Below are 23,146 nucleotides of genomic sequence, written 5' to 3'. Positions count from 1 at the left end.
TTTAGTCAGAAGACTTATGGTGGAATCCTGGCTTACCCACTTACTTTCTTTGTCAAGTCACTTTAACTTTCCTGAGACTCAGTTTCCTCATCTTTAAAATGAGCAGATTATACAATGTGACTTACAAGGCTTGTTACTCTGAATCTAAACTATTGCACTGTACAATGATCCAGGACAATTCTGAAGGATTTATGACAAAGAATGCTATCCAGCTCCAGAGAAAGAACTGTTGGAGTCCAAATGTAAAGCAACGCATATGATTTTTTGCTGGGTTTTGATTTTACATAATTATTCTCTTACAAAAATGAACATTGTAGAAATGTGTTTTGCAAGATAATACTTGTATGGCCTGGATCAAACTGCTTGTGAGCTCCAGAAATGGGGAGGGAAGGGAGAGAGGGAAGCAGTTTGAATCACATAATTTCGGAGAACTTAAGTGGAAATTTGTTATTGCATGCAATTGGTAAAATAAAATGTCTTAAATGATCTTTGTCTCCAATGAATAATGCTCGGAAATGACCAAATAAAATAATGTTTAAAAAATAAATAAATAAAATGTCTTTGTAAGAAAAATAAACAAACTATTGCAATAGTCTCCTAACAGGTCCTCAAGCTAATATTCTTACCATCACTCTCTCCTCTGCCTTTGATGCATCTATCTTTTAAATGGCAGCTGGGATGACCATTGTTCACTTTTTACTGACAATTGTTCAAACACCCTTTTGCCTCTTATTCAATGGCCCATTTTTTCATTCTTCGTTCATATTATTTCCTTCTGCTCACTCGGAAGGAAGGAAAGACAGAAGGAAGGGAAAGGGTCATTGAGGCATTTTTTCTTAATGAAGAAAATAAAGGGAAGGCCATGAAACACAGACAAGAAGGAAAGCTTTGAAAGCTACCAATTGAACTTATCTACATAAAAAATGCAAACTATAGAGAAGAGAGACAGTTTTGTTTATTTTTTTAAAAAAGTTCTTATCTTCCATCTTAGAATCAAAACTATGTATTGGTTCCAAGACAGAAGAGTGGTGAGGGCTAGGCAATGGGGGTCAAGTGACTTGCCCAGGGTCACACAGCTAGGAAGTGAATCCATGCCAGACTTGAACCCAGGACCTCCTATATCTAGGCCTGCCTCTCAATCCATTGAACTATCCAGATGCCCCAAGGAGATAGTTTTATGTACAATGCTTTTTTTCTGTTCTACTCTGTATGTGGATATGCTCATTTTGGGGGTTGTTTGGAAGGTTTTAAAGAAAAATAACAAAAAAGAAAACTAACACAGTTTTTGGCTATATTGACAGAAAAAGTGCCCAGGATGAGGGAAGTGATAGTTTTTCACTAGATCTGTCCACGTCAGACCCTGTCCAGAGTACTATTTTCAGTTCTGGGTCACAAATACTTGATAATAGCGATTATCCTCTCTTCCTCTCCAAGTTTCCTCCACATTAGACTTGCTTCTTTACCTCATACTTCTATTGTATGGTCTTGAGGCCCCTCAACATACTATTTGCCTCCTTCTGAATATTCTTCAGCTTATCAAAGGAGTTAAAGGACTTGCCCAAGGTGGCAAGAGCCAGGACTAGAACCCAGGCCTTCCATATTCCAGTCCAAAATGCCTTCTTGAGATAAGTGGAAAAGAGAAGATAGGAAGTGATCAAGATGAGTCAAAGGGAGGAGGAGGAAAAATGAGGAATTTTGCACTAGAGAGCCGTGACTTTTCTGAGTAAAGTGGGAGACAAATTTCTCTGAAGAGGGTCATAGTGGGTTAGATTGAGGGCTTTGGGGGACACGTGTGGAAGGGACTTGAAATAAACATAACACAATATTCTGGTCTTAATTTTGGTAGATCACAGTTAGCAGATTCCAACTTGTTCAGAGTTTTAGGCCAACTACGTGGGTCCAGGCCTCTGAAGTAATGCCATTCATCGGAGGGAATGATCTTCATTGGCTCTTATGAATACTACTACCCCATCTCTAATCCAATCTGCTTGTTTTACAAATGGATCTCCCAGAGACTCAGATGGACAAACCTTGTAAATCATTTTGTCTATTTTTTTCCTACTTATCTCATCCTGGTGCATCCATTGAGAAGCATCTACCCCCCTCTAGGACCCACCTTCCAGGTAATGCTGCAACTTTCCCAAGCTTGGACCTGGGATTTCACTGGTCTGGGGAAGACCTAGGTGAAAAAACTCCCTCTATCCATGCAGGTAGGGCCCTTCCACTTAAGAGTCTAGCTAGAGGGGCAGCTGAGTAGCTCAGTGGATTGAAAGCCAGGTCCAGAGATGGAAAGTCCTAGGTTCAAATCTGGCCTCAGACACTTCCTAGCTATATGACCTTGGGTGAGTCACTTAACTCCCATTGCCTAGCCCTTACTACAAAAAAAAAAAAGAGAGAGAGAGTCTAGGTAGAGAATTGCTTAGAAGCCAACTTCCTTAGCTCAGGACCACGTAACCAATATTGATGTGGGAGAAACACACTCGAGTTTGTAGCCGCATCTGATCCCAAGAATGGGAGACTCAAACTCTTTTCACAAGAAGTAGAAGAGAATTGTATTTGAAGAAGAAGAGGTTGATGGTGGTGTCATCACCATCTTCTTCTTCAGGCCGGACAGGCCTAATTTGTCCCAGTGTCTTAAAAGAGTAGCCAAGGGTGAATCTTTGGGAAGAGATGCCCATTGCCCCAGAATCCCTGTAATGCACCCTAAAAATGCATATAGCCCTTAAGAAAGGACCCAGGGAAGAAGGGGCTGAAGGAGAGCATTTTTCTTACCTCAGCATGATCTTTCCTGGCCAAAGCACCAAAATATGCTGTGGGAGAAACATACCCACGTTTGTAGCAGGATATCACTCCAAGAATGGGGCACGCCATGGGATACGACTCCATTCAATCCAGAAGTAAGAAAAGAATTGTATTTGAAGAAGAGGAGGCTTACAGTGGCATCAGAGCCTAATCTCTGGGGGCTAATCAGGTAAGGTCAGAGGCTAGTAGAGTAGCCTCTTTGGGGCTGATGGAATAGCAGATCTTCGGGTGTTGGGGAGCAGCTCTGCACCCTGTGGATCAGGGTTGGCACATTTATTAGGGCTGGGGGCTCGTCATCTCCCATCCCAAAGAAGTCTCCCCCCCCATACCTGGAAAATGGCTTGACCCAGTTCAGGTGGAGGCATGTTTTTAGGGTTTGTATTTCGTAGGGGGCTTCTGGAATGCCAGAATCATGTCCCACGTTCCCCCTGTTGCCCCCCTTGTCATCATTTGTCAATGTGGGCGAGAATATGGGTGGGGGGCTGTGATACCCTGGAGGACCCTACAGGGAATGAATTCTATCTCACAGTTCGGAACTGAAGTTGATATAAAACTATATGAGTAATGAGTCAAGCAGACCAGGCCCAAAGCTGGTGACCATATGGAACACGCCAGCCGAGTACAGGCCATTGAACTGAGCAGCGATGCAGATTCCGCAGTTCATGCTGGACTCTCAGCTGATGCTGACCTCTGGCAGACTCGGGTCTTGCTCCTCTTGGGCCTCCTCCCCCGCTCCGAGGCCGCTCTCTGGCCCCTCTGCCCAAACGTAGCCCTGCACAACTCCTGTCCCTGCAGCCGGCGCACAGTCATTTGTATTCCTGGAGAACTCTTCATAAGCATGTTCCAAAGTGATCCGGCCTGTGGCTATCAGTTTAATATCTTTAGAACATTGTTCCGAGGAGCGTTGCTGCAAATGACCCGAGATGCTTTCTCCCAAATATGAAACAGGCTTGTGGGCTAAAGCAGGCATCAGATACTGGCGAGATCAGGCCTGGTAATAACACTGGCGGCTTATCGGGAAAGGTTAAAAAGGAACCTCCAATCTCAAATTACAAAGTATTTGGAAGACATCGCACTTTATCAACTGAATAAAGAAAAAGAACTTTTAATTTCCCAAAATTTTATTAAAAATGGACTCTGCCATCAGATACATTATTACAAAGATGGAATCTTGCCGCCGACCAGCAAAGTTTGCTGTAATCACAAGCTTGAAACAAGTCGAAGTCTTTCTGCCATTCTTGAGCTAGACCAGGCCCTCTGCAACAAAGGGGTTGTTGGCTTTTCCCCAGGAGTGAGAAACGGCCACGCTCTTTCCACAGGGCTTTCTGGCTAAAATGGCTTTTCCACCGGGAAGGGGCCGTGAGTCAGAGAGGCTAGAAGGGAGCGCAGACTGGAAGCTGGCCTCCACGCTTGCTCATCTACCAGGCAATCTATTTTTCCATTTCAGAGTTCTAGATTTTTCCCAGTCCTAAACTTCGGCCTTCCCATGAGAGAAATGAGGCAAACACCACCCACCCATCGGTGCCTCCAGACATTGGTGCGATTTGGCTGTGATTTCGATGCCTCGAGGTCCGAGGCGTTCTCCTGGCGTGGTTGTAGGAGGCCCGAGAGACACTTGTCTGGAAGCACTTCTCCCCAAATAAAAATATCTTACCAGCTAAGAAAGAAAGCAGAACTGAGCTTAAAAAGCCCTGCAGATACTCTACCATCCCCATCAGGGTCTGAATGAACTTCTCTTCTTGCGTCTTATTTCTCCTGCAGGCAGAGGAAGAATGTATTTGTTCTCCAGTTTAAATTTTATCTCGACCAGAAACAGACAGGTAAGGGCCCAGTGGTACATATATTCGAGGGCAACAGATCCCTCCGCCCAGATGATTTTTCTGGGGTTTCCTGCACAAAAATAAACCGAAAGACCAGCTCAAGAGGTGACTGTTTCGGAGTCCCTTTCCTCCTTTGTCCCAATTTTTCCCTTATTCATTTAATGTGGAATGGATAGTTGGATCAAAGATAAAAGCTTCAGTGGTTTCAAAATAAAATCACTGTCCAGCTTTATCTTTATCATCGACTTGACTGATACTTCCAACTTTGGAATTCTTGACTCCCTTCAAGACTCAGTGAAAATGATACCTAATGTAGAAGGTCTTTCCCAGGCATCCTTCCCCCATTCCTGCCCCTAGCACAGTGCCTTTCTGACTCAGTGGATAGAGAGCTATAGGATTGGAGTCATGAGGACCTGGGTTTAAATCTTCTTAACTGTGTGACCCTGGGCAAGTCACATAACTGCCATTGCCTAGCCCTTACTGCTTTCCTGCCTTGGGACTAATCCTTAGTATTGTAAGGGATTTAAACAATAAAATGAAATAAAGTTACCTTTCTTCCGATTCTCTGGCATGCACCTGTGTATGAACATATTATCTCCCCATTGAGGGAAGGAGCAGTTTTTCCTTCTTACTTGTGTCCCAAATGGCCAGGACAGGACCTAGCACTTCGTAAACACTTTAATACATGTTTGATGACTGATTGAAATCATTTTCTGAAGCAGCTAATTAGTAAGAAACTGAGAAATAACCCCAAGTCATAAAGTTACGGTGACAACGGAATCAGGGGTCTGAAATTCTAGGTATGTATCAGAAATCTGATCAAACTTGATTTGGGTGGACTAACAGTGAAACTCTCTTCACAGCAGAAAGGTGGTGGACTACAGGTGCAGAATAAAGAGATGCCTTGTCAGAGAAAACTAGTAAGTCAATTTGCTTTACTTTTTATCATAAAAGAAAGTTTCAAGGGAGACATGGAAGAGAGGAGGGAGGTGTATGAAGAAGCCACTGGGAATGTTATTTTTTTAAGTATTGACAAAAATATTTATTTTTGAAACATTCTATCAGACTATATCTCAACAATATTAATGACAATTTGAGTTGAATCTGGACATATACTAGAATGATTGCTAGACAACAAAATAAAACAAAGATTTGTCCATTGTTTTCTAACAAAGGGAAGGGAGAAGATAGGGTTGGCTTTGGGATGCCTTTTTTTTTAACTCTCAACTCCTATCTTAGAATCAATGTATTAATTCTAAGAAGAAGGTACGGGTTAAATTTTTTTAATTACACAAGATAATCATTTTCCAGTAATACACAGGACTATGTTGGAGATTTTGAATTAAAAGTCTATTTTTAACCTATTTTTTAACGGGAGCCCTGGAACTTTCTTTTTTTTTTTTAAACCCTTACCTTCCATCTTAGAATCAATACTGGGTATTGGTTCTAAGGCAGAAGAGCAGTAAGGACTAGGTAATGAGGGTTAAGTAACTTGCCCAGGGTCACACAGCTAGGAAGTGTCTGAGGCCAAATTTGAACCCAGGACCTCCTGTCTCTGGGTCTGACTCTCAATCCACTGAGCCCCCCAGCTACCTCCCCCCCAGAACTTTCTAATGACCCCTTCCCACCTTGAAATCACTCTTTTAGAAATACACCAGGCTATAATTGGAAGTATTGAATTAAATGTCCAATTATTAAATCCTAACTTCTTGCATTGATTCTTTAAAGAAAAAAAAAGTAGTGTCACTTCCTAATGATTCTCCCTGATTCGCAGAGAGTTTTCCTTTTTTGACCAAGATAGTTAAGCAAAAAAAAAAAAATCAACACACTGACCAGGTTTGGCAGCCTATGTCTCATTCCATAGCAATGGTCCACTACCTCTCTGCTGAGAAGAGGGAGATGAGCTTAGCTGTCTAAGCTCGTCACATTTAGCAACTGGGGAATTAAAGCTAGCTGGTATACATGGGGCAAAACAAAAAAAGCTTCCCAGAGCTCCAAATGGAAAGACTCATGGCTAGTTATGGAGTGAGGGAGTGAGGGAGAGAGCAGAAGTCTAGAACAGGCTGAACACTAGATACTTAGAGGAAGGGGGATAACACTTGCCCCAGGCAGATATGACTCTGGAATAAAATCAGCTGGTTCTTTTGGACTTTCCTCCAGCCAAGGGAAGCTTGGAGCTTTCCCTCAAATTAGGACTGAATTGAAGTCCATTTAGTTTTTTTTTTTTTCCTTATCAAATAAAACCACTAATTCCATGCAAAAACAAATACTAATGGGATGAATTTTCTTTAAGATAAAGACCTGTTTTAGAATCAATACAAAGAATTGGTTCCAAGGTTAGAAGAGCAGTAAGGGCTAGTTTGGGGTTTAGTGACTCTATCCAGCTAGAAAGTATCTGAGGTCAAATTGAATCCAGACCACCCCTCACCTCCCTCCAGATCTGGTGCTCTATCCATGGTGCTACCTGACTGCCTTGAACAATGCTCATTAAAATATTTTTCTTACTCCTGTTGAACTAGAAAGTGTGTGCGTGTGTGTGTGTGTGTGTGTGTGTGTGTGTGTGTGTGTGTGTCCAGGGAGCTTGAAAAAGACTTCAGGGAAAAAAAAATCGACCCACTCAATAGATTTTAAAATGCCCCAGAAAAGGGTCTGAGAGCACCACTGTTTTCTGAACAGGTGAAACTGTATTTAATCATTTCTCTTCATTCAATAGGCCCCATAGATGAACTTCAAAAGCCAAAGTCAATAGGAACTATTCTTGCCTTTGCTGCAGGAAGCACCCAGGAAGATAAACACTTGAGTTTTCTAGGCATAAAAAAAATCTATCCTCTTAACAAAAGGCATGGCTGGTTTGGACAACTGATTTTACACAACAGCTGCTGGGTGACGGATGAAACCGGGGCTCACTTGTATTTATTTGGTATATAGTTTGTCCACATGGGTACAAAGAGAGGAGGTATAGATTGCTGACTCTGAAGCCAGGAACACCTGAGTTTAAATCCCGCCTCACACACTATGATCCAGAGCAAATTGCTTGAGGTCTTGAGGCTCTAGGAAACTCTCTAGAGATGAAAGGTTGCTAAGAATTGGTATCGGTACCAATTGCATTGGTAGAGAGTTTTCTCACAGGAGAATTCTCCATAAAATCACACAGCCAGTTCCTATTCTGTTATTTCATACATATTTATGTACATGTCTCCCTAGAGAATGTGATAGGAGCATTTTTCTAATTTGGCTCTACCAACACCATTTCCTTACGATAACCAGCCAGTCACTTAGCTTGAATTTGGAGAATTTTGCTGACATCATATTTTGGCTCCAGTAACTAACTGATTAGTGATAAGAAGATTTCTGGCTCAGCTTTATTACCTCTATTTACTTAAGCTCAAAATCCCAAGTAGCCAGCTATGCTTCCTGCTTTTTTCCTGGTGTTCACCGACTAGTTTATCATCTTCCCTGGTATAGATTTCCCCCTTCTGCTATCTGGTCTTTGCTATATAAAATTTGACCTTTCCCTTCTGCATTTCCCTTTCATGCCTTTTTTTTTTGTGAAATTCCATTATATCCATTCTATTGCTGTAATTACTACTTATATCAAATTTGCTGAAACAACTGCTGAAATCATTGATTTTTGTATCCTCTGAATCTATGTTCTGAGAATATAATAAACTCTTTTGTTGTACTATTTTTTTTTCCAAATCCTTAACTTCCATTTTAGAATTGATACTGTGACAGAGACTGGCACTAGAGAAAAGTGCCAGACTGAAAAGTATGTGAAATACTCTCTTTCTTTTATTTTTTAATACAATATAAGTATCAATGCCAAGGCAGAAAAGTGGTAAGAGCTAGGGCAGTGGTAAGTGACTTGACCAGGGTCACATAGTTTTGAAGATTTTGAGGTCAGATTTGAACCCTGGACTTCCCATCTCTAGACCTAGTTCTCTATCCCCAGAGCCACTTAGCTGCCCCCAAATAAATACTTGTTGAATGAATTATATTGCATATATTCTTATACCTATCTTTCTTCAACTTTGCCAATTTTCTGGAATGTTTTAATTTGTATTTATCTTATTTTTATTTACTTAGAACATTCTTTCACATGATTATTTAGAGTTTGTAGCTTTTTTGAGACTTGTTGGTCATATCCTTTGACCATTTTCCATTAGGAAATGGCCCTTGGTCTTACATATTTATGTTAGTTCCCTATATATCTTAGATATCTAATGACTTTTTATCAGGGATATTTGATACAAAGATTTACCCTCAACCCTCTCAGTCAACAACTTTCCTTCTCAACTGTTGTTGTTCAGTTGTGTCCAACTCTTCAAAACTCTACTTGGAGTTTTCTTTGCAGAGATACTGGAATGGTTTGCAATTTCCTTTTCCAACCCTTTTTATAGACGAGGAAACTGAGGCCAACAGGATTAAGTGATTTGCCCAGGGTCATACAGCTAGATTTGAACTCAAGAAGATGAGTCTTCCTGTCTCTAGTCCTAGCGTTCTATTCACTATACTATGGAGTTACCCTTTCCTTCTCAAAGAATTGCCTAATTCCAACCCAAGTACCTGAACTACAATTGGGTTGTATTACTTTTAGAAAAGGTATTTCACTAAAATAGTATTAAGGGGTCAGCTAGGTAGCACAGTGGATATAGAGCCAGGCCTGGAGGCAGGAGATCCTGGGTTCCAATCTGACCTTGGACACTTCCTAACTGAGGTGCAATGGGTAAATCATTTGACCCTCACCATATTTCTTCCTTGGAATCAATACACAGTATTTATTCTAATATAAGAGGAAAGGTTTTTTCAAACATCAGTATTAATACTGTAAAATTTAATTAATACTATAAAAACAGCATTACTATTTTAAAGCAAAAAAATAGAGAAAATGAAGATTATTTACTTTTGATGTGTTTAGCAATGACTTCTGGATAAACTCTCACATATTCAGCAGTGGGATCAAAGTTGCAAAGCTTTTGAATCAGTTCATTGGTAATGAGCTGCAGAATGAGAGCAAAAGGATGAGAAGATGAGCAGAAACTATCAGTCCAACACAGCAGAGTTCATGGTTCTAGGGCTCACCTGTCTACACTTATTCCAGTCCTCAAGCATCTCTCTACCTTCCCACTCTGGATTAAAGATCAACAAGATTGCTTTAAGGATGTCATGGGCCAAGGAAGGCGGTTTCTCATCCTTTTCAAAGTTTGAAGAATCAAATATCAAAGACAAAAAGTTTTCAGAATGAAACTTCAAATTTTTGAAGGCCTGAGGATCAAGCTCCCGGATCCTCTCCTGGATCTCTTTCAGCATGATACGGAAGAAGAGGATTCCTGCCTTTTGTACATCTCCTTGGTATTCCATCTCTGCAATCATAGGAAAAAATCTCTTATTGACGTTCTAGGACATATACCTTTCTTGAATCTGGGAGTACTGGACATATTGCTCTTTGGATTTTTTCTTTATAAAAAAAAAAGTTTATATGCCCAAAGGGCACTAATACGACTGTCTGCCCTTTGATCCAGTCATAGCACTGCTGGGTTTATACCCCAAAGAGATAATAAGGAAAAATACATGTACAAGAATATTCATAGCTGCATTCTTTGTGGTGGCCAAAAATTGGAAAATGAGGGGATGCCCTTCAATTGGGGAATGGCTGAACAAATTGTGGTATCTGTTGGTGATGAAATATTATTGTGCTCAAAGGAATAATGAACTGGAGGGATTCCATGTGAACTGGAATGACCTCCAGGAAGTGATGCAGAGTGAAAGGAGCTGAACCAGGAGAACATTGTACACAGAGACTGAGACACTGTGGTACAATCAAATGTAATGGACTTCTCCATTAGTGGCAATGCAGTGATCCTGAACAACTTGGAGGGATTTACAAAAAAGAACAACTATCCACATCCAAAGGAAGAACTGTGGGAGTAGAAACACAGAAGAAAAACAACTGCTTGATTACATGGGTCAATGGGGATATGATTGGGGATGTAGACTCCAAATGATCATCCTAGTGCAAACATCAACAACATGGAAATAGGTTCTGACCAAGGACACATGTAATACCCAGTGAAAATTGCGCATCAGCTACCAGAAAGGTGGGGTAAGGGGAGGGAGGGAAAGAATATGATTCTTGTAACCAAGGAATAATGTTCTAAATTGATGAAATAAAATTTTCTTTAAAAAAAGTTCATAGATTTAGATCTGGATGACATCTTAGGCATCATCTATTATAAATGGCTTGCCTAAGATCACACAATGAGTGGTGAGCTAGAATCTCAGAATCCCCATGTCTGATTCATTTTTTTAACATTATTTCCCATGTCTGATTCTCGCTAAACCCCTTGACCCAAGACCCTGAAACATCTCCCTAAATGCCATACCAACCTAGGATTTGCTGCTTCTTTATTTCTCCCGTGCTTTCGCCCAGTATTTCCTTGCAGGCTGTTTGTACTATCTTCAGCATTTTCTGTAAATCTCTGTACTCCTGATTTGGCAACACCTTCTTTTGTCCAGTGGAGAAATCAATCACCCCCATGGCCACGCCCTTTCTGTCTCGAAGTGGAGCAGTTATGTGATAGGTCCCAAGGGCATAGGCAAAAACCACCTGGGAGGTGTCTGCGCTTTTAAAGAGGTAGTCTCTGAAAGCAGAAGAGTATGTTATCACCTCAGTCTATTGACAGCAATCTACCAAAACAGCTACATACTGTGACAGTACAGAAGCCTCAGCCCAACAAAGGATGAGATGTGGCAAGGATGTCCAAGGCATAATACAATATATACAACTTCTTTGTATCTCCATTGAAAAGCATAGACACAGAGATAGACATAAACACAGACATAGACACAGATATACACATTGTCTCTGTCCAAAGGCAAGATCTGAACTAATGCCATTATTTCTTATGGTATAATAATATCCCATTATGTTTTTCTGCCTCAGTTTGTTTAGCATGAGTTCTTTTCATTTTTCTACTGTTCTGAAGAATCATACCAGGAATATTTTCTTTTTTTGTTGTCCTTTCAATAATACCCTAACTGTATAGCTGTGGGAGACTGATGACAAGTGAAAGAGTATAAACAATTTTGTAGCTCTCATGAGGAAGCACATCCCCCATTCTCCTTCTGAAGAGAGATGGGGGCTACAGGTGAATAATGTTACATATACAGGGCCTAGCACAAAGTAAATACTTAATATAAATGTTTGTTCTCTTTCTTCCTTCTAGATACAGTCACATGTGGTCACTGTGTCATTTGTTTTATATCACTGTTTTTCTTTATTGCAAAGAAGATGTCATTGGGTTGTAAAAACAAATGTTAAGAAAACTTGGAATAATTTGGGAGTTCTCGTGTATATACTTAAAACTCATCTTTATTATTATATGAACTTGAAAACGTCAACAAATATGAATATTTCTTAAATAAAGAATAGAAAGAGAGGTTTGTATAAGACATGATTCTTTTCTATTATATACAGCTTGGTTTAAAAAATTAAATATATTTTTAATTGATCATGGTAGTTGCTCACACACAACACTCTTGTCTCTTACCCCCATGCCTACTTTGTACTCTCTTCTTGTCCTCCAAGCCTAGAGAACCCTGCTTTTTTAAAATTTTTTATCTCCACTCTTGGTTTCCCTGGCTTTCTTCGTGGCTCCTTAAATTTCATGTTCTCAAGGTCTTTTCCAATCTCCTTCAACTGAAAGTGCCTTCCCCTCTAGGATTACCTTTCAACCACTCTATATATCCAGAAATCTTTTGTTATTTCCATGTTGTCTCATTAGAATGGAAGCTCCCTGAGGGAAGGGACTGTTTTTACCTTATTTGTATACCCAAAATATGCCACAGTGACAGCAGATAGTAATTGCTTAATAAATATTTGTTGGTTGACTAATTGAATGATTTCCCTCTCTTACTCCAAATGCCTGTCTCCCTATCAAGATGGTTGTCCCTGGCATGGCTTTGGAGTATATACTTCCAAGGTTTATAACAACAATTCCAGTATTAATAAAATAACCAAGGGCTTCAGAGGAAATATGCATTTTATATTTAGAAAAAAGCAATCTACCTGAGAATACTTGAATATGGAACTGGGAGATCTATGGGTCCATAACTGAATTAATACCAATCTAGCCGCTTTAATACACAGCAACACTAAATAGGCAACTTATTCTTTTTGCAATAGTTCCTTCCTTTCATTGCCAAACTTCTAGAAAGAATTTGGGAGTGCCTATTGTGTCGGTATCTATCTATTTATCTATACACATATTCATATGTATATTATATAATTTATTGTTTTTATCATTGCATAAAATTGAAAAAACAAATGTGAACATCTCCTTAAATAAGAACAGAGGGGGCTCAGACTACACCCAGTATCTATTTCCTCACCACCCACTCATTCCTTTGCAATCTGTTTTTTGCATCCCCTCCCCATCCACTGAAATGTAGCTCCTTCAATCCAACTTTTCTCAGTCCTCATCCTCTTTGTCCTTTCTATTGTTCTTCAGTACTTTTGGCCTTCCTCTTCTTTCCAAGTGCCCTCTACACTCCCTTAGCTTCTGAGACACTATACTCTCCTAGTTTTCCTAGAATATAAGTATGTAGCCTGTGTCATCTTGGGGAAGTTGGTCTCTCTGAATTTCAATTTCCTCATCTGGAAAATAGAACATGAAGGGAAGTGGGACTAAGAGGTGATCTAGGAAAGAGTTCTCAAACAAACAAGAATTAAAAAAAAAAAAAGAATGAGAAGAGAGGCCAGAGGGGAATCACAGACAAGTAAGATAGCTTTGAAAGTCCTTTGTTGAATTTATTAACTGCTTACTAAGAAAAGCAAGCTCTTCATAATTAGATTTTCATAGATGAGTCTCTCCTTCTGGTCTATGGTGTATAAGAAAACCTTCATTTTATTTGGTATTTGCTAAGTTTAAAGTTTTGTTTTGTTTTGTTTTTTAATTAGAAATAGAGCACAACCTAATTGAGGACTAAGATCATCACACTTTTTTCTTCATATCCCTGATGGCTGGCTCAGTACTTGGCATGTAGTTGGAGCTTAAAAATGCTTAGTAATTCATTTCTTCTGGCTTTTCTAATTACTCCTTTTTTTCTTTATCAGTTCAGTCTTTCATTGACACCTTGGTATTCTTTGAGGTTTGACCTTCTTCAGTCCTCTTACCTTCTCTCCTCCTTAGTGATTTTATTCACTCCCATTTCTTCAGCAACCTTTAAGGACCACAAGACCCTGGATTTGGAGCTGGGGAGGATCTTCAAGAGCACAGAGCCAAGTTCATCATTATATAGATGAGAAAACTGAGAGCAAGAAAGGTTAAGTGGCTTGCCCAAAGGTTAGTGGACTCATGATGGTGGGTGATGGAGACTTGGGATCAAAACCCACATCCTCTGATTTTTTTAAAATGTTCTTTAAAAACTCTTACCTCCTTCTTAGAATTCATACAAGTATTGGTTCTAAGGCAGAAGAGAGTTAAAGACTGGATAGTTGGGGTTAAGTGACTTGCCCAGTGTCACAGAGCTAAGAAGTAAATATCTGAAAGTTGTATTTGAACCCATATTTGAACTTCTGACTACAAGCCTGATACTCTATCCTCTGAGCCACCTAGCTGTGTCACATCCTTTGATTTTCTAAAGTCAGTGCTCTTTTCAGCATCCTTTGCTGCATTTCTATCCAGATTGCCTCACGGATCTTTTCCCCAAATGTAATACCCAAAATGAAACTGTTGATAGGACATTGGATGTCTCATAGCATATCAAACCCAACATGTCCAAAACCAAGCTCCTCATCTTTCTCCCAAAAACAATTTCCCTTTCTGACTACCTGATTTTGATCAGTGGAACAAATATGATTCACTAAGTCACCCTCATTTATAAGATTTTGCTGTTAGCTTTTATTTTTCTATTTATCCTCCCTTTCCCCATAAATCATTTGTCAACTTCTGTTCTTTCTACCTCTTCAATATTTCTATCAGTCTCTCCTTCCATAGGCTCAACACCAACATCTCAGAGACAGTTGTTGATATATTGGATACAGCAGTGGACCCTCAGTCAGGAAAACATGAGTTTGGACTTCCACTTCAGGGAGCAAAGATGGTGGAGTAAGGAATGCTCTGAGCTTACCCAAACCCACCTTCTAACAATCACATACACATACAACAAAAATCTCAAAATGCAAGACAATGTGGAAAAACAGGAGGAGTGATTCATCTCACTGGGGTAAAAGGGAAGAATGAGATGGCTCACACTGTATCCTGGGGAGCCAGCAGTGAAGGGAGCAGAATCCAGCTCAGTCCTATAGCAAGTAAGGAATGGAGTGCCACCAAGTCTCACTGGGAGGAGTGGAATTCAGCTTGATCTAGCACAGGTGCCTATGGACAAAATAACTGCAAGCTTCCCCACAATAAATCTGCCATGCAGCTGCCTCAGAGAGCACACAGGACTCCAAAGCAACCAAGTCAATCCCAAGCACCAGAGTAGGTCACAATAAAGCTTAGAACAGTTATTTTTCTACCCCAGGAATAGAGCCAAACTTTAACATATAGGCAAGGACATGAAAAAAAAAAAAACAAACAGAAAAATAAGCAAAACACAAGGAAACAACTGACCTTAGAAGCTTATGTTAGTGACAGGGAAGATCAAAATACAAATGAGAACAATGCCAAAATGGAAACATGTGAAAACTCAAGGGAAAGTTTGAAAGGATATCGGGCCTCAAAAGAACTACCAGAAGAGCTCAAAAATCAAATAGTAAGAGAGGTGGAAGAAAAATTGGGAAAATATCTCAGAGAAAGAGTCAACATCTTGAGAAAAATTACACTGAGGAAAACAATTCCTTCAAAAGTAGAATTGGGCAAGTGGAAAAGGAGATAAAAATGCTCATGAATAAAATAACTCCCTAAAAATGAGAATCAAGCAAATGGAACTAATGACTCTATAGGACATCAGGAAACAATAAAACAAAGTGAAAAAAATGAAAAAAAAAATAGAAAATGTGAAATCTCTTTCTGGGTGAAAAAACAGAGCTGGAAACAGATCCAGAAGAAGTAATCTAAGAATCATTGCATTACCTGAAAGCCGTGATCAAAAAAAGAGCCTAGATATCATATTTTTAAAAAATCATTAGGGAAAACTGTCCTGATATTCTCAAACAGAACAGGAAAACAGAAATGGAAAGAATCCACTGATTACCTCCTGAAAGAGATCCCAAAATAAAAGCTTCCAGGACTATTATAGCCAAATTCCAGAGTTTCCAGGCCAAGGAGAAAATACTATAGCAGCCAGAAAAAAATCAAATATCCTGTAGTAAAAGACAGGGTTACATAGGACCTAGCAGATGTGATTTACATTAAACGGCTGGAGGACTTGGAATATGAAATTATGGAAGGCAAAGTATTTGAGATTATAATAAAGAATTATCTCCCCAGAAAAACTGAGCATAATGATGGGGGGGGGGTGTCTATTTAATGAAATAGAAGACTTCTAAGCATTTCTGATGAAAAGAAAGAAAGAAAATTCCTTTTTTGTTTCTTTGTAATATATGTGGCACAAGCAGGATTTGAACTCAGCTTCCTCACTCTAAGGTACATTCTCTATCCATTACTTTTTATTTAATAGGCATTTAATAAATATCTGATGATGATATTGCTGAAGACAATGCTAACTTGAAGAGAGTCAATGTGGATGACAAATGGAGCAGAGTCAGGAGACTTCTCCTTTGAGACACAGACTCTTTGACTCTGGGCACATCACTTAACCTTTTGGTGTCCCCCAATGACTCCCTAAGATTAAAGACTGCAGTGCAGTTTCCAACCTATGTTGGCAGAGAGAGGGAGTCTCCTGCTCCTGGACTTCCTGATACCAGTGAAATCACTAGTCCTCGATTACTGAAGATAGCTGGCATTGTTTTGAGATCATTGTTTTGTAGGTACCCTTAGCTAATGGGTGCTTCATTGTATTCCATAGGTAACACTAATTCAAAGCAAGTTCAAGATGGGTTAGAGTCAGTAAATAGCCTTTTCTTCTCCTGATCCAAACATTCAATATGTTCAGAGGACGCCCACATTAATTAGCAGATACATCCTATTAAAGGAAGAGGGTTACTGACTTTTGTCATCAGGCTACCTTTTAACTTTTTTTTCTACTCTGTCAAGGAAAAAGCTCAGGAAGGTTTCCCTAGTTGTTCCTTTGCTCATCATGGGTGGCAGATGCCATCTTCTGGCTGTTTGGGGATGAAGGAGATGGAAGTGTCTACCCACCCACACTTTGATCCAGGCAATTGAATTGATCATCCATCACCGAGGGGCTGGCTTCCTGTCATGCAGTGTTATCTATGCTCTAATAGCTGTATGGGACCAAAAGAGTCTCATCTACATACCTGAATAGACTCTCCTTTCTGTAGATAATAGAAGGCTGGGAGAAGACTTCCATACGTTTTTTATTATCCAGGTACATAATTTTTTGAAGAGCATAATCTGATTCCTTGAGAGGAGGAATGGAGAAGAGAGATTTCAGTGCAGTAAAAATTAGTTCCCTGTGTGTTGTGAAGATGGGATTGATAATATTGCACTTTTCTTGGAGGAAAACTACAATAGTGTGTTCAGGGACTCTTTTGATTAGGAATGGAAAGGGGGTAGGGGAGTAGGGGAAGAATTAAGGAGAGGGAATATAGTTTAATGTCTAGAGAGCTTGCTTTGAAGCCAGAAAGACCTGAGTTCAGGCCCTGTCACTGATACATGCTGTCTAGTGTGACTAAACAAATCCATCTCCCAAGATTCGGCAACTCTTTAAGATTATAAGTTGTCTCACTAACTTCTAAGTGAAATTTATATAATTTCAACAATCTTTATATCTTCTTGGATAATATAAAAAATATTATTCTGAGAATTGTAAAAATAGATTCGAATCCAGGACTTGAAATCCCCACAAGCCTTTGCTCCACTTCCCCAGAATGCTTTGTAATCTCACCTGGGCCAAGAGCGAGATGGGGTATTTAAACCTGGTTGTGAATAGGCTCGGGCTCTTTTGGACTTCCGTTTTGGAGCAGACGCGTCTCTTTCATGATGTGAGGTTATCTTGTCTAGGCCTCTGGCCTAGGCATGTGTTTTTCTTATTCTGTATTTTCTTTAATCCTTAACCTTTAATAAACCTCATAAAAATATAATACTCCTTGCAGAGAGAAACAAATTTCTACCTGCCTCAGTCTCCCCCTAAATTTTAATCTTTACAGAATCAGTCTTTGGGCTTTATCAGATGAATATAAAGGGTAAAAACTCCTACCCTAGACCAAAAAGAGATCCTGCAGAGAACAGTAGAAAGACTTCACTAAATAAGACAATCACAAAAAACCCTGGAAAGATTTATATGAAGTTATGCAAAGTGATGTAACCAGAACATTTTACACAGAACCAACAATGTATGATGATTAACTGTGAATGATAACTATTATTTTTATTTTTTTTAATCCTCACCTTCCATCTTGGAATCAATACTGTGTATTTCAATACTGTGTATTGGTTCCAAGGCTAGGTAATGGGGGTTAAGCAACTTGCCCAGGGTCACATAGCTAGGAAATATCTGAGGCCAAATTTGAACCCAGGACTTCCCATCTCTAGATCTGGCTCTCAATCCACTGAGCTACCCAGCTTCCCCCTGACTTAACTATTATTAATAAAGCAAGGATCCAGGATAACTCCAAGAGATTCATGACAAAAAAAGGATATTCACCACCATAGAAGGAACATATGGAGTCCAAATGCAGATAGAAACATAGCAATCTTCATTTTATTTCCTCCATGAATTTTTCTCTAGTGTAAGCAATATGTATCTTGTTTCACAACATGATGAACATAGAAATATGTATTATATGATAATATATGTATAATTTATATCATATTACCTGATTTCTTGGAAAGGGAAAAGGGGTGGGAGGGAAAGAGAATATGGATTGCCAAATGTCAGAAAATGAAGATTAAAAATTGTCTTATGGAAAAAATAAAATTTAAAAAAGAATATACATTATCAAGACACTTACCTACATTGTTGTTTTCTTAAACCTTTATCTTCTGTCTTAGTATTAATTCTAAGACAGAAGAACAGCAAAGACCAGGAAATTGGGGTTAAGTGATTTGTCCAGGTCACATAGCTAGGAAGAGCCTAAGATCAGATTTGAAATCAGGACCTCTGGACTCTAGGCCTGGTGCTCAATCCACCATGCTAACTAGCTGCTCCTGATCTACATTGTTGGAGGGAGTTTTATAACCTTGATGAAATCACAAGTCTAGTCTTTATCGTTTTCTCTCCTGATGTAGAACCCTGAGGTGCCGTTGTATTTATACCTATGTAGTCCATTGCTCTGTGACCCAATGAGAGTCTTTCAAGGAGTCAGGACAACTCTGGGTTCAACACATATTGGCTGTGCGTGTGTGACAGTGTGTAACTCTCATAATCTTCCTCATAAGGATCCCAGGCAGCTCTCCAAAACTATAAATTCATAGAATCATAAATGCAAGGGAGCTTAGAAATCATGCATTCCAGAGAGATCAAACACAAAGGATCACATGTAGTCTACAACCCTTTCCAGTGTGGTCTGAAATAAATTAAAATGTTAATAGGGGAGCAGGTGGGTAGTACAATGGAAGAACACCAAGCCTGGAGGTGGAAGGACCTGGGTTCAAATCTGGCCTTGGACATTTCCTAGCTAGGTGACCCTAGATGACTCACTTAACCCCTATTGCCTTGTCCTTACTGTTCTTCTGCCTTGGAACCCATACTTGGTATCAAAAGAAGGTAATGATTTTTAAGATGTTGGAAATTTTATGGGGAAAATTACTATAAAACAGAGAATGTTGATATGTGATTTTCTAAGTCAATATGTACCTGCAGGAATCCTTATGTATGGTTTGTGATTTCTGTTTCTATCTGATTTTGACACCAGTGATCTAGTCTAATTTCTTCATTTTGAATATAAGGAACTTGAGATCCATAAAGGTTATCTCCCTTGCCTAAGATCCCCTAGCAAGCATGTGACAGAACTAGAATTTGAACCTAAAGCCCTCTGACTCCAAAGGGAGCCTTCGTTCCATTATATCACACTTTTTAATAGGAGTTCCCTATTCTGTTGAGATCACAAGTCTGGCCCAAAAGAAAAAGAAAAATGGTCCAAAAATATATATAATAATAATTGATCCTGAAACTCTTTTAACTAGTGAGAAAGGAAAGAAACTAGATACAATGGATGTTTAATGTACAAAATTATGACTCACATGCTCTAACATTTCATTGGTCCAGGGATATAGAAAAATAAGGTGTCTTGGGAATTCAAAGTTTACCCTTTTAAGCACCCAAACTTCTTCTAAACAATTTTTGATGGATTTCTTTCTGAAACATTCCATACTTCATGGTCTTATTAAATAAAGTACACTATGAATAATTTAACCTTGTGTTGATGGTATAGGGCTGTCTTCATGAGGCTCAATTATTGCAAAATGTGGTGATACAGAATTGTGTTACAATTCTGGGCCCAGAATTGAAGAGGAGGAAGGGAATGGATTGGAGGACACTTGAGGAGTTGAAGAGTGCCTTCCTTTTTTACTTTATCCTTTTTAAAAGTATTGATATCTTTTAATCTAAGCTTTATTTCCAAATATAATTCCCCTCCATCTATTCCACAGAGATCCATTCCTTGTAATAAGGTATTAAAAAGGGAGAAATGAGGGGAGCAGCTTAAGCAAAACCTAAAAAATGCATCAAACAAATCCAAAAGTATATTCAGTGTTCCATACCCATAGTTCCCCCTACTTCTGCAAAAAAGGGACTAAATAGTTTTTTCAATGATCATTCCTGACTCCAAAGCTCTTCTTTTTAAAGTAGCATCCTCCCAGTAATGCTAAATAGCTCCTCATGAAAAAATTTCATCTCCAAATAAAATCAAACTTGCGGGTGACTCAAAGGGCAAAGTAAAGATATATGGTAGGAAATAAGAGACTTTAGCATGTTACCAATGATGTCCATAGGAAGCAACAGAAAATATATTATCCATGGGATTGAGAAGGAACTGGGCCCAAATACCACCTCTGACACTTATTTGTGGGACCCTGGGTACAAGGCAAGTCACAAAACCTCTCTGGGTCAGTTTCCTTTTCTATAAAATACAGGATGAATTGTCCTCTAAGTTCCCTTGCATTTCTAAATCTATCCTCATTAAGCTCCCTCTAAGCCTCAATTTCCTGCTCTATAACAGTAGGAGGTCATATAAGATGACTGGTAAGGTCTCTTCTAGTTCTAAATCTATGATTCTGTAATCCTATATGTATGTATGCATTTATGTATGTATGTTTAACACATTTAACTGCAGGATATGGACAATTAAGCTCTCAAGGAGTTCACATACTAATTGAGGAGCCCCCCTGCCTCCCATGAGAGATAGATCAGTGGATCAGCTTTCTCTCTCTGTCTCTGTCTCTGTCTGTCCCTCTGTCTCTGTCTCTGTCTGTCTCTCTCTCTCCTTTATGTACAAACACAAACATAAAAGTATGTCTGATTATATATAAGTATTTATGTGTATATGCACATGTACAAACACACATAAATATAAATATATATGCCTAATTATATACATATATAAAAATACATATATATTTCCTGATTCCCTCAGTTAAGTGTCTTCTCCAAAATCACTGCGTACTTTGTACATATACTATGTCATTTATTTTTGATTATGCTGTTTCCTCTTTGTGGAATGTAAACTCGGTGCTGATGACACACAAACAAAGGTGAGCTGGGTAGTCCCTGCCCTTAAAAGGCTTATATTCTACAGGGGGAAAACAATGAAAGATATAAACAAAAAATGAAACATCTAAAAGAAACATTCCCAGAAAGCTTAGGAATTGGTTAGTTCAATTGTAACCAGTTTGAGCCTTGAATTCCTCAGTGGTCCCTGGTAGCAGCTCTGCAAGCCTGCGAGAAGGACAAGACCAATGGCCTGCAGCTACCAAGAGAAGCATGTGGCCTCTATTTGAAGGGATTGTCGATTCCAGCACTGGACAGCTACTCCTGAGTTCTTGACTAAGCTAGACCTTGGACAGCACTTAGGTGCAGATCGCATTTCTAGACCTTCCCCAGCTCTCTAATTTACTGCTCCAGAACTACTGTGGGTTGAAAAAAAAGTTGATCATTAAGTTTGTTAGAAAGATATCTAGTCCAAGGATAATTTTAGCTGGGTTATTCCTATATATAAACTACATAAACCTTTAGTTCTTGGACTCTGTCATTTATTTTGTGTGCCCAGAAGCCTTTTGTGCTTACTTTCTGATTCTTGGTTATATTCTTGACTATTTTGGTTGTGTTCCAAATACAATTGAATTTTAGAGTTGGAAGGGACCCTTGAGAAAATTCAGTATAACCCCTCATTTTTCAGATAAGGGTACTGAAGATGGAGATGGGCGATTTGCCCAAGGTCACATGAGCAGTAAGTCTCAAAGGCCAGAGACCAACCCAGGGTCTCAGACTCCAGGGCCAGCATTGTCTCCATTGTCCCACACTGCTGAGTGAGCTCTGAATGAGTGAGGTTCTATCATAGTATGGTTAAGGCATAACTTCTGTTTTGATACTTAGCCCAGTCTAGTTGACAACCACAGTGATCTCTCCAGGGATGTGCTATTAAATCTTTAACAACAGACTCTTTGAAAATTTATGAATTTAATGTAATTTATTGAAATTTAACATAATGAAAAGTTATGCCTTAAGCTTAATGTGTATAATTAACATTTTCTCTATCACTTTCTGAAGTCTAGACAATTAACAAAATGGTTTGTAGCATTTGACAATTTCTAAAGCATAGATGCTCACCCTGAAGATTTAATCATTGGCTCTCAAGAAGGTGTCATTAGCTGGTTCCAGTACTCCTGGATCTCTCTCTCCCTCTAGAACTATTGGGAACTTCATACTATAATAGCCTGTCACATTTGGATTTAACTTTAAGTGTATGTATTGACCTTATCCTGAGCCCTCCTCCCATACCCACCTATAATCATAAACTCGTTTACTGAAAGAACAGTGTTATATTCAACTTTGTTGATCCTCCAACATAGCAATATGTTCATGTTAGTACCAACAAACATTTGGTGAAGGGATGGATGAATGAGCCAACAATTCCAACCATCTCCCTTGGCTATGAGGATAGACCTATAAATGAGAGTTTGCAATGAATAAAAAGAATCTTGGAATTGGTATCAGAGGACTTGGGTTCAAATTCTTTCTCACACTACTTGTGTGATCTTGGGCAATTCCCTTTACCTCTCAAGGTCTTGGTTTCTATATCTGTAAAATGAGGGGATTGGTCTAAGTAACCCCAAAGTTCTCTTCTAGCTATAAATCTATGAATGCTAAAATAAAATCCAAACTATACCCTGAGCTGGTTTATTTTTTAGCTCTACATAACAAATGTCTCCTGGAAATTGGATGTAAAACAATGGTTTAAAAAGCAAATATGTAGCACAGTGGATAAAGTATCAGGC

General features: G+C 39.1%; 1 protein-coding gene across 3 annotated transcripts in view; it reads right to left on the bottom strand.

Annotated features, from left to right (window-relative positions):
- Positions 1 to 3,905: 3,905 nt before the first annotated feature.
- Positions 3,906 to 23,146, bottom strand: part of EFCAB5 (EF-hand calcium binding domain 5) — a 146,016-nt gene continuing 126,775 nt past the window's right edge. For all 3 annotated transcript variants that reach the window (XM_056819579.1, XM_056819578.1, XM_056819580.1), the window contains exons 20-24: positions 17,008 to 17,111; positions 11,010 to 11,263; positions 9,705 to 9,985; positions 9,526 to 9,622; positions 3,906 to 4,692 (exon numbers count right to left, since the gene is read on the bottom strand). In XM_056819579.1, the coding sequence (XP_056675557.1) occupies positions 4,517 to 4,692; positions 9,526 to 9,622; positions 9,705 to 9,985; positions 11,010 to 11,263; positions 17,008 to 17,111 (912 nt within the window). In that variant the 3' untranslated portion in view covers positions 3,906 to 4,516. The remainder of the gene's footprint in view (positions 4,693 to 9,525; positions 9,623 to 9,704; positions 9,986 to 11,009; positions 11,264 to 17,007; positions 17,112 to 23,146) is intronic.

Source organism: Monodelphis domestica, chromosome 2 (genome assembly GCF_027887165.1).
Source record: "Monodelphis domestica isolate mMonDom1 chromosome 2, mMonDom1.pri, whole genome shotgun sequence".
Lineage (NCBI taxonomy): Eukaryota > Metazoa > Chordata > Mammalia > Didelphimorphia > Didelphidae > Monodelphis > Monodelphis domestica.
Note: the sequence above shows the minus strand (reverse complement) of the source record. Positions and strands in the feature narration are given on the sequence as shown.